Source organism: Sminthopsis crassicaudata, chromosome 2 (genome assembly GCF_048593235.1).
Source record: "Sminthopsis crassicaudata isolate SCR6 chromosome 2, ASM4859323v1, whole genome shotgun sequence".
In the NCBI taxonomy this organism is placed as follows: Eukaryota; Metazoa; Chordata; class Mammalia; order Dasyuromorphia; family Dasyuridae; genus Sminthopsis; species Sminthopsis crassicaudata.
Genome location: NC_133618.1, coordinates 649,218,050 through 649,230,246, shown reverse-complemented (window position 1 = coordinate 649,230,246; position 12,197 = coordinate 649,218,050). Strand labels below are relative to the sequence as shown.

Sequence of the window (12,197 nt, the reverse complement as noted above, 5' to 3'; positions counted from 1 at the left end):
ACATGAATTCAAATCCTTCCCAAAATCCATTCTACCCTTTGCCTTTCTCAGTTTTCTCATCGTTAAAATGGAAATAATAATAACCCTTACTTCCCAGGGTTGTTTTGAGGATCACATGATATGATCTTTATAAAGCACAAAATAGGCACTACAGTCAGGATTTATGGTGGAGAGTTATGATTGTTGATTAACCACGATTCCCTCCATGTCTTGGATATCTTCATTGTGGCAATTTTACAAAGTTAGCATTTTATTATCACAGAGCAGAGGAAAAAGCGTAGTTGGTAAGTTGCTAAAAGCATATAAATCCCTGAATCCGAATCCAAATTAGGACAAGAATTACGATAAGAACATAGAAGTGTCTGACCTCCTCCTCAGTCTTAAGTCAAGTCTGAGTTCAAATAGTGCCTTCAAGTTAAATCACGGCAATATGTATGATGTCTACAAATAGGTAGAATAAAGTGGGAAAATATGTATGATGTCTACAAATAGGTAGAATAAAGTGGGAAAATAGAATTTGAGAATTGAGATGGACCTCAGTGATTGTTTGGTCCAGTCCCTTCTTTGGGAATGGTCCTTTCTTTCATAGATCTCAGAACTAAAGGACTAGAAAGCTCAAACAATTTCCCTAAAAAGAAAAATGAGCTTTAATTCCTCCCTCTTCCCCATCTCCTATTGCCCAGGACTTTCCACTTGACTGTAGCTGGTGTTGAATTTCGAGAGAACAGTACATCTATAATCAAGAAGACCTGAGTCGAAATCCAACCTCAAACACTAGCTTTGTGACCCTTGGCAAATCACTTAGCCTATCTACCTCATCTGCCGAATTTACTCATCTTTAGAAAAAGGATAATAGTAGCATCCACTTCCATGTTGTTGTTTTTTTTGTGAGAATCAAATGAAATAATATTTATAGAGCGTTTTGCAATACAAATAATACAAATGGTAGCTATTTTTTTGAGTGATATGATTGGAAGAATATGGGGACAGGGGGTGGGAGAAAGATAGAAGTTAAGTCAAAAGACCTTCCACTTCTTTTCTGTTCTAAAGAGAACAAAAAGACTACAGCAGGAGAGAACCATTCTTTGGAAATTTTAGCTAACCCCCCAAATGAGAAACTGAATGGCATTTTGTAAAAGCAGGGCTGACGAGGAACTGCCCTTCTCCATCCATTTCCGAAGGCCAATGGCCAAGGAAAACAAGAAATGGAGACAGCCATCAGGTTGGTAGACAGGCTGTTCTAGCCCCTGAAGCTGGGACCAAAGCCAGTGGAAAATGTTGACAGCTGAGGAAGCTGCTTTGCACAATGTCCCCTGTCTTCTTTTGCTGGGATCCCAGATAACGGTTTCAGAGAATTGCACAATTTTATAGATAGCCGGGATCTTAGAGGTCTGCTGGTCCAGCCTCATTTTACAGAGAAGGAAATATAGGTACAAAAAGGGGGAAGACGCCTGTTACATGCTAACCCCTCTTCACATAAATTTCTTTCCAGCCAAAAGGATTATGGATGATATTTCTTCATCTGTCTGTAATACAAACTATCCCTTATCCCTAATCTCCTCCTCTCCGATTTTGGACTCGAGGGGTGTTCCTGTACCAGTAATGGGAGGTGCTTGTGTGGCTGCCGAGGAGGTGCCTCTGTAAGCCAGGCACGAGTGCCAGATGGAGGGGTGCCTTGCAAGTCAGGAGCCAGTGCTAAAACGGAGAGCATCGACAGGCAGCCAGGCTCCAGTGTGCGTGTAGGCGAGGAGGAAGAGGGGAGATTGGTTGAAATGTAGGGGGGTTGAGAGACAAAGGGAGGGGAGGAGAGGAGAGAAAGGGGTGCCTTTGAATTCTCTCAGGCAGTGAGATAAAGGGAGACTGACTGCAACCTAGGCAGCAATGTCCGGAAAAGAGGGATACCTCACTATCCAAGTACCAGTGCCCATGAGAAGGGGCCACATGCAATTCTAGCACAACTCATCTCCCTGGCTTCTTTTAAGTCCCAATTAAAATCCCAACTTAGCCCCCTTAAATTCCAGTGCTTTCTCTTTTTAAATTATTCCCTGTTTATCTTGTATATGGCTTACTTTATATTTATTTGCACTGTCTCACAAGTTAGATTGTAAATTTTCTGAGGGTAAGGATCGTTTCTTCTCTTTTAGTATCCTCAGTTGTGCCTGAGTCATGGTAGGTGCCTAATAAATGCATTTCGTTGGGATGGGTGTTTGTGTGCCTTGGGTTTATGGTGGGAGATGTGTGGGAGTCAGGAGGTGGTGATGAGGGGAGGGGATGAAAGGAGGTAAATACTTGGGGCAGGGCACATCTATTCACTCCACTGGCACCACCCGAGTGGAGAAGTGCCCCACTTTCTTAGGTAAACCCTTGGGGATTAAGCTAACTACCTGAAGGGTCATTTATGCAAAGAAAAAAATTTCCCTATTGTTAGCTAATCTTAGAGCTGGGAAGCCCAGTAAAGGAGGGGCCAGTGTTTCCAGATTCCAAAATCCTTCCCTGAGGGAATTTAGGAATTTCATTACTTATTCTGACTAATTCCTGCCAGTGGGGTGGGATGGTCCTGGGGAAATGAGTTTAAATTTTTATTCAAATGCTTAGTTGGGTCCTTTGTAGGAGTTTAGGGAGGATAATGGTGATTATTTTCCTAAAAGTTCCTACTTTGATGCCTTCCTTCTTAAACCTCGGGGCAAGAAAGGGAAGCCGCGAATAGAGATCTAAGTCTAGAAATCTGAAATTTCTGAATTCCAATGTGAAACCTGAAAAAATTTGAAATTTCTGAATTCAAATGTGACCCTAAGCAAATCATTTAAAGACTCAGTTTCTTCATCTGTAAAATTAGTGTAGAAGGAAATAGAAAACTAAAACTTTGCCAATTTAATGACTTATGATCTTCCTTTTGAGGAAGGATTGACAGGAATGGGGCAGAATGAGAGGGGGTGGGGGGAGATTCTGGGCTGGGGAGGGTTCAGAGCAGGGAGAGTTGTGAGAGAGCTGTGATAGAGAGAAAAACACTTTTTTGGGTCAGCTTTTGGCCAAAACTGGCAAGAGCAAGCCTTAGTGACTAAAAAATGCTGGCTCCAGTCCAAAGTAGGAATTCCCAAACGAAATATACCTTTATCCTTAAGACGGGAAGTTTGTCAAGGGAATATAGGGAACTAATTAAATAATCTCATTTGATTGCTTATATGGACACGCAAAATGAACACTAGAATGTTTTATCTTTTCATTAAAAAGATACAAGGGATGATTTTCTTAGGGCTAAGAGTATGAGCATGGCAAGCCCAATCACTCATGGGCCCTTCACTCATGGGAGTACATTTCCAGTTTCACTGCCTGACCATCTTCCCTATCCACTTCCCCAAAGGAGCAAGTGGGGCTTCTAGCTGCAGAGAAACAAGCCAACCCAGTTCCTCGCTTCTTGACCCAATTCACTTTCTGAGAGGAACCTTCACTTTTATACTCTCTCTTACGCCTATATCAGCAAAGCTTCCTTGGGGAGAGAAAGGATAGGTACCAATACCCAGGGGAGGAGGGATACCTTCCAGGTGGGCACCTGGAGGTGGAGGTGGAAGCAATGGTCCTATGCTCTTCACCACCTAGGGTTCTGCCCCCTGCCCCAGACTCAGGGCGGCCAGCAGAGCTGCAGCTACCACCTCTGCCTGGGTTTCCACTGTTGCTGCTTCTCCCTCTGAGCATGCTGGCCATTCTGTGCCCCTTCCAGAACAACAGTTTGGGGAGTGTTTATCCTGCAGCCACATTGCCTGCAGGGATCTGCCCCTCCATCTACCTGTGGATGCACACAATCTCAGCATTTTATGCCCCAACCTGACAGTCCTGCTCACCTCTGCTTTCACTGGGGAGGAGCTGCCCGTGGCCAAGGGCAATAGCAAAAGCAGAGGGGCTGGGGGGTATACTTGCCCAACGGCACATTGCTCAACCAAGACAACAACCAAGTCCTTTGAATGCCAAGCAAGCATTCCCCGTGATCTCAAACATTTTTTTCCTGTCAAAATGTTTGTTTTTTTTTTTTTTCTTGGAAGCACCTTTCTGTGAGAGTTACTGAAAGAGTGACATCAGCATTAACTTCTTCCTTTTGAGTCTATCATAAACCTTTTTTACATTTCAGCTCTTGTCCTCTCTCCCCTCAACATGTCTCAAGACCCTCATTACATTTCCCCAAAAATTCCCTAGTGTAGTGGGTAGGATTGGACTTAATAACAGGAAGACTTGAGTTGGAATCTTACTTCAGATATTTATTAAATGTACAAACCTGGAAAAATCCTGGATAGCTGACTTAACCCCATTTGTCTTGTTATCCTCAACTATACAATGGGGATAGTTAATAATAGCACCTATCTCCCAAAGCTGCTGTGAGCATAAAATTAAAGAATACTTGTAAATCGCTTTTTAAACTTAAAATGCTACATTCATTTTGGCTATTAGTAGTGTGTTATTAACTGGTTGAAATTATATCCTATTTTTCTATCTAATTTTTTTTTTTTTTTATCAGCCTAATTATATAAAACAGGTTTGTAGCTTACCAGCTTGTACGGATAATTTTTCTATTTTGTTTATAATTTTTTTATGTGTGTATACCCACACGACACCCAGAGATTAGAGCACTAATCATTAATGGAAAGAGTTCACGGTGAATTTGAGCTGAATCATGTAGGCAAATTGGGCAGAGGCAAGGACATGCACTCAAAGCAAGTGAAAAGAAAAGGGAAAGAAATGGAAAATGAAGCAAAATGTTTCTATTGGATGCTACATGAATTAATCACCAGAGGGCAGCAGAGCACCTTTCACATAGTAGGTATTCAATAAATGGTTGTTAAATTAAATTGAATAATAATAGCTAGTATTTAGAAAGATCCTTTAAGTTTTACAAATCATTTTGATGAATATTATCTTATTTTATTCTTCCAACAATTCTGGAAGGTGAGTACTATCTTTATTACTATTTTATAGATAAAGAAATTGAGGCAGATAGTATTAAGTGGTTTGTTCAGGGTCACACAGCTAGTGTTTTAAAGCCAAATTTGAATTCAGGTCTTCCTGAAAAGAAGTTAGAGAAAATATAAAGTTAATATACATAATTCTACTGTGAAGATGCTTAGCAATCAAGTAGAGACGTAAGATTTCTGCAAAATATATATATTTCGAGAATATGGTTATTGTACAGGAGAATTTGACTTTTAAATGAAGAAATCAAAGAGGGTTTTATAGAGGAGTGGGGCACAGTGCCATTTAATTGAGACTTTAAGAAAGAAAAGAATTTCACTAGATCATAATCTGAAAAAAAGTTCATAGCTTCAGAGCTCAGAGACTTCCAAGACCATCTAGTCCAACCCTTTCATTTGTGGAGCAGTTAAGATCCAGAGGGCTTAAATAAGTTGGCTAATGTTATGATGTTTTAGGTGGGATTTAAACCTGGATTTAGCAAATTGTTGAACAAGGATAAAATTTTTTAAGTCCAATTCAAAAGCCTTTCTAATTCCTTCAGTAAAAATCTTCCCCTCAGAATCCCAAATCCAACATTTTATTTACTGTGCCATGTTGTCTCTGCAAAGTAGAGAGAACTAATTTCGCCCAGAAATTTAAAAGAACAAGCAATGCCTTGCATTCAAGGTTAGCTGAAAAACTGAATACTTGAGAGAGAATATTATGAAATAAACTGGAAAGATTACGCCAGATTATGGAGGACCTTGAATTTCAGGACAGTATTTTATCCAGCAAGGATTTTTGAATGGGACAAATTACATTGACCTTTATATTCTTAGGAGACAAGCAATGAGGTGAAAGGGTATGATTGTCTAGATTTCCCCATCATGATTCAGCTTCTTCATCCCCTGCAGTCCTTTTCTTCCATGAGTGAGTTCTCCTAGGAACCTTTACTTTGAAGAAGGGCTCAGTACAGCCACCCTTCATTTTTAGAACATTACCTAATGCCTCCAAACCCACCTGTTTTCAGTCCCCTTTTCTATGTGGTTTTCTACATTAGAATGAAAGTTCCTCTGAGGGCAGGGACTTTTGTTTTGTCTTCAGCATTTAGCATAGCACCTGGTACATAGTAAATGCTTAATAAATGCTTATTGACTTGATTTGAAGGATGGATTAGAGGGAAGAGAGATTAGGAGAAAGGAATGTCAGGGTGGACAATAGCCTTTGGGTAAAAGCCTAAAGTAGGACAAAAGCAGTAAGAATTAGAAAGAAGAGGAAAATTATTACAAAGGCAGAATTGATGAGATTTAGCAAATTATTGAATGTGGATGAAATTTTTTTAAGTCCTACAAAGCCTTTCTAATTCCTCCAGAAAAATCTTCCCCTCAGAATTTATAGAACACTTTGTAGTTTTCTTAGTCCACATGATATGATATTATGTTATATGGTGTATCATTGTATTATACTGTATGGTATCATATGTCATAGCACCTTGTATTGTAATGTATCTTATTATATTGCATTATATTATAATGATTTTTGTATGTATGTGTATGCACACACACACATATCATGTATCCCTAGTAGGCTGGAAGGTAAATGAAGACAAGGAACTGTACTGGGTAGATTCTATAATGTGGTGAAAAGTGCATTTGGGTTGGAGTTAGAACTTTGAATGAATGACCATGAACAAGTTACTCAATTGTTCTAAGCTTAATTAATTGTCTTTAAAATGAGATGCTAATATTTATTATAGACCATACTTTATAAATCTTAGAATTCAACATAAACGTGAGTTGTTAGTATTATAGTCTATATTTTATATATTCCTCAAAAACTATCTGTCCCTAGAGCAGAAATCTTTATGATAAAAAACATTATTCCTTGTTTCGGATTTTATGACATGACTGTGCATGAAAGAATTTGTCTTTAGTGGGGAAAAGTAGTATTTAATATTGAAAAATTGTTAGAAATTTTAATGTCCCTTAAAGTGAGTTTGCAAATACAGTAGACATACTTCCCAGCACCTAGCATAGCTGATTCCTACCTCTGTATGTAGCACTTGCTTAATAAATATTTGTTGAATTGAATCATTTAATTGAATCTTAGATTGTTATTCAAAACCCAGACCTGGAAGGGATGGTCTCTTCTGGTTTACCCTCATGTTTCAGACAGTTTTAACTCATCATATTAGAAGGTTTTATTTATGCCTAAATAATGCTTTCAATTACGTTCCCAACTAACTTCAAAACCAGGGGCCAGTTCCAAATTTCATTTCTATCCCTTCCCATTCTCCATACTAAGAATCACCAACAGATTATTCCTTTCATCTGGGTTTCTTAGGGATGAGGTTTTTCCTCCCCCCCCCCCTCCCCTTTTAAGGTACGAATTTCTTAACCATTTTTGTGTCATGGATCACCTGGGCAGTCTGGTAAAGCCTATCGACCCCTTCTTAGAATGATGTTTTTAAAAAGAAATGAAAAGGACAAAAAATAAAAGATTAGAAAGGAATTCAAGAGGCAGCTAGTTAGCACAGTGGATCGAACATTGGTGCCGGAGTCAAGAGGGCCTGAGTTCAAATCCAGATTTAGACAGTTAATAATTGTTAGCTGTGACCCTGATCAAGTCACTTAACCCCAATTGCCTCAGAAAAGAGAAAGAAGAAAGGAAAGCCATTATATTGAAGGGCAATTATAAAATAACACCAAAATTGCAAGTTTAAGGACTCCAGGTTAAGAATTTTGAATGGTGGCTCAGAAAATGCTGTGCTCATCATAAAGTCCGTTCTGTGCAAAGTGATTCTGTTACGGAACTGTTTCCTCTAATTTCTTGTGACATTTCCTCCCCCAAAGAGCAAAAGCTTGATTCAGACCACAGTCTCACTTGTACAATTTACCTCACATCTAAGTACTAAAAACTCAGTAATAGAAAATGCCATAGACACAATCATTAATTTATTTATTTTTCTTTTTAATATATATTTTAATAGTTTTTATTTACCAGATATATGCATGGGTAATTTTACAACATTGACAATTGCCAAACCTTTTGTTCTAATTTTTCCCCTCCTTACCCTCCTCCCCCCATGGCAGGATGACCAATACATGTTAAATATGTTAAAGTATAAATTAAATACAATATATGTATACATGTCCATACAGTTGTTTTGCTGTACAAAAAGAATCGGACTTTGAAATAGTGTACAATTAGCCTGTGAAGGAAATCCAAAATGAAGGCGGACAAAATTAGAGAGCACAATCATTAATTTATAAATGTATTCATATTGTTTCCACCTCACAAAAAGGTATTCATATTTCCTTCTTCTAATCCAAGCCTACATCAAAATCTAAAATATGTCTAAAAGGCATCAGAGGAGAGAAGTATAAGTACTGCCAGCCTCAGAATATATATGTGGCCCAATGGCAAAAGTGTTAGACACAGACTCATGAAGACCCAAGTTTGAATTCCATCGATTGATCAATAAGAATTTTATTTATTTATTTTTATTTTTTTTTCCTTAATAGAGTATTTTATTTTTCCAAATACATGTTTTCGACATTCATTTTTGTAATATTTTGTTTTCCATTTTTTTTCTCCCTCTCTCTCTTACAGCAAGACAGCAAGCAGTTTGATATAGGCTATACATTTGCAATACTTTTAAGCATATTTTCGCATTTGCCATATTGTACAAGAAAAGTCAGACTAAAAGGTAAAAACAAAAACAAAAACAAAAAAAAAAAAAAAAAAAAAAACCATGAGAAAGAAAAATCAAATAAACAAAAAATGAAAATACTCTACTCTGTTTCAAATTCATTCTCCATAGTGCTATCTCTGGATGTGAATGGCATTTTCCATCTCAAGTCTTTTGGAATTGTCTTGGATCACTGCATTGCTGAGAACAAAGTCCATCACAGTTGATCATCACATAATATTCTTGTTGCTGTATACAGTGTTCTCTTGGTACTGCTCACTTCACTTAGCATGAGTTCATGTAAGTCTTTCCAGGTAGTAAGAATTTTATTAAGCAGTTACGATGAACCAGACATTTCTAAGATAAAAGTACAGGAAAAAAGAAAAGAAAATCAGTCCCTATCCTCAAGGAGCTTACATTCTATTGTTAAGAGATAACATGTATGACTTTGTATATTATGTGTATGTATAGTATATAAGGAATATACAAATAGATACAAAGAAACAAAGGGGGAGGCACTAACAAATTGGGAGAGTTGAAAAGGACTTTCTTCTTTAAAAACTTATTGAACTGAGAATTTAAAGAATATAGGGCTAGAGTGAACCATAACTATTGTTCCTGTGGCTGGGGAAGCTCTTAAGATTGTCCATGTGTCTATTCCAATAACTAATTCCCACAGATATTACTGGAGATTGAATACTCTTTCCAGAAACAAAGGCAGAGTTAACATAGTCAAGGTTTCAAAAAGGAAGAAAGGGAGGGAAGAAAGGAAGGGTGGAAACCTTTTGAAGTTGTTTTTTAAAAGGATGCAGAATAGGGAGTTAAAAAGGTGTGTCTTAGGTATTCTTGACATAAGCATCCAGGTGAGGCAGAAGTGAATTAGGGCTGATTTCCTAGAGACAAAGTGAATTAAAATCAACTGAACCAAATCTCTTATATTATCTCCTCCATTAAAATGTAAACTTCTGGAAGGCAAGGATCTAGGCTTTTTGTTTATTTTGTTTTTCCCTTTCTTTTGTATCCCTAATCCGAAGTAGGTATTGAATAAATAAATGAAAATTGACTGATTGACTATCAGAGCTGGTGAAAAGATGAATGGGAAGTCCAAAGAAAAATGGAGAGCTTTAAGCAAGTCTTTAACTCTTAGAGCTCAGTTTCTTTATATGTCAAATGGGGATAGTATTTGTGCTGCCTCAGAATATTGTGATGAAACTCTAATGAATGAACATATAGGGACATCTATATATTTATTCATCAGAGAGGAAATGAATTTACTTGTAGTTAAACAATTAACAGAGGGTAGCAGGACCAGGAAACAAACTAATTTCATTCTTTTCACACAAAAAATGTCTGTAGAAAGGTAACATATTCTCTGAGGTCCTTCCAATTTGAACTCTTGTGAAAGCCTACCATTCCTTAAAAATGTTCTGTATCAAAATGATATGATCTCTGGGGAGGAAGGGAGGGAGATACTTTGGAACATAAAATGTAACAAAAAATAAAATAAAAAAAATCATACCAAGGTGGGGAGGAAATTATATAATCTCTGACACTCCTTCCAATTTAAAATTCTACAAAAGCCTACCATTTCTTTTTTTTTAATAATTGTTTTTTTTCTGATTACACATATATATATATTAACTTTTTAATTTTTTAAAAGCTTTTTATTTTTAAAACATATAAATAGATAATTTTTCAACATTCATTCTTGCAAAATCTTGTTTTCTAAATTCCACCCCGCCTCTCTTCCCTCCCCTATATGGCAAATAATCCAATATATGTTAAATGTGTAATTCTTCTCTATCATGTGCACAAGAAACATGAGATCAAAAAGGGGGAAAAAGAGTAAGAAAACAAAATGCAAGCACACAACAAGAGTAAAATGTGAAAAACCATGCTGTGAGCCACACTCAGTCCCCACAGTCCCCTCTCTGGGTACAGATAAGCCTACCATTCCTTAAGGAAATTCCATGTCCTTGGCCATTTTCACACGAAAAATTCCCCTAATTTCCCCTTTCTGCTAACAGGCTTCCAGTTCTTAGGTGGCTAAACTGTAAACACCTAAAGCCTTAATTCTCTGGGGACTCCTAATCCCACAGAGCCCTCAAATTGCCAGAGACAGACTGGGCTTGTGAGCTAAGCTCTTTAAATAGCAGCAAATGCTCCTGGAGTCACTGGGGGCATGTGCTGGAGGTCAGTTAGCTCCCCCGTATGCTTTAACAGAGGACAGGGGGCTGGTGCTGAGTGGGAAGGAAGGTGAGGCACGTAGAACTATGAATTTTGTGGCCCGGTTGCTTTACTTGAAGGAACCACTGAACCGAACTCCTCTGGCTCACTTTGGAGGTGAAGAAGAGTATGATCTATTCTGGCCAAGGTTGGAGAACTCTGGGATCTAAGTTAGAACTAGAGCTGCGTCTGCCCCTGTCCACCCCTAACTTCCCTTAGAGGCTCATGGATCGTCCCCCAGCTAGGAACAGACCTAGACCCAGGGGAACTGACCTCATAGAAATCCAGTCACCCTGGCTGCCTCCTTACACTTCTGTGGTTAAGATTCTGCTTCAACTCTTTGTCTATGTGGCTGTTGTATTGTTTAGGTAATGCCTTTTACTCATTCTTCTCTTTTCTGTCCCTGGGGCTCAGGTCTACAGCTTTTACCTTGCTTTTATCAGAAAAGAAAACTGGGTGTTTTAGGGTGAGAGTGTTTGGGGGTGGGTAAAGAAGTAACCAAATTTCTAGTGAATTTTATCTCAGCTCTATAATCTTAGGGAACGATTTTATGTATATTTATATGTATATGAGGAAATGGGCCATTTTCCTGTGAAGTCATCTGTATATTTTTATTTTGATTGGGAGGGGAGGGGTGTACAAATATCCATCTTAGAAAACTGTTAGTGGCTGGCATTTGAAGGGTTCCCAGAATGCTTGATAGAGATCATCCAGTTTTAATTCTAAACTTTCTGTGGCTTTCATGGGCAGAAAAATGTTGTAATTGAAGAATTAGAAAAATCTTATTGGAGACAAATTCAATGAGATTCAAAAATCTCATTCTATGTATAATATTTTTTCTTGATTGTTACAAGTTTTGGGGGTGAGTAATTCTATTCCTTCCTTATTATTGCTACATGACAGCTTTGTCGCAATTAGCTCTTTCATAGGTTGGAGCATGGATTATTGAATCCAAAAGTCATTTAAATATCATGAGGTCCTGGTTTTCTCATCTGTAAATTAGTAATAATAAGAGCAATAATATTTATGCTACCTCACAGGACTGTCATGAAAAAATTGGTTTGTGCACCTCAAAATTCTGCGGGGTTCTGAGGCTATTTCCTAGCAAGGTCTAGTATCAGTGAAGAAAGGAAATACATTCTACCAGCTGGGAATTTTTATTCACTACAGCACTTCAAGGACAGACTGGATGACCACTTGCTGAGCCTAGTCTGTACACAGAAGGAATGCTTGGATTAAATGGCCTCTGACATGCCATCTTAAAAAAACAAAAACAAAAATACCAATCAACTCTTACAGAGAGTTTTAAAGTATAGGTGTATTAAAATTTAATGTTTTCTCA

General features: G+C 37.9%; 1 protein-coding gene across 4 annotated transcripts in view; it reads left to right on the top strand.

The window, feature by feature from the left end:
• Positions 1–10,804: 10,804 nt before the first annotated feature.
• The window catches only part of LOC141558881 (L-threonine ammonia-lyase-like), a 36,170-nt gene continuing 34,777 nt past the window's right edge, over positions 10,805–12,197 (top strand). The window contains exon 1 of one of the 4 annotated variants that reach the window (XM_074296698.1): positions 10,805–11,223. In XM_074296698.1, coding sequence (XP_074152799.1) covers positions 11,081–11,223 — 143 coding nt within the window. In that variant the 5' untranslated portion in view covers positions 10,805–11,080. The remainder of the gene's footprint in view (positions 11,224–12,197) is intronic. The other 3 variants (XM_074296699.1, XM_074296703.1, XM_074296700.1) reach the window with 3 other exon arrangements.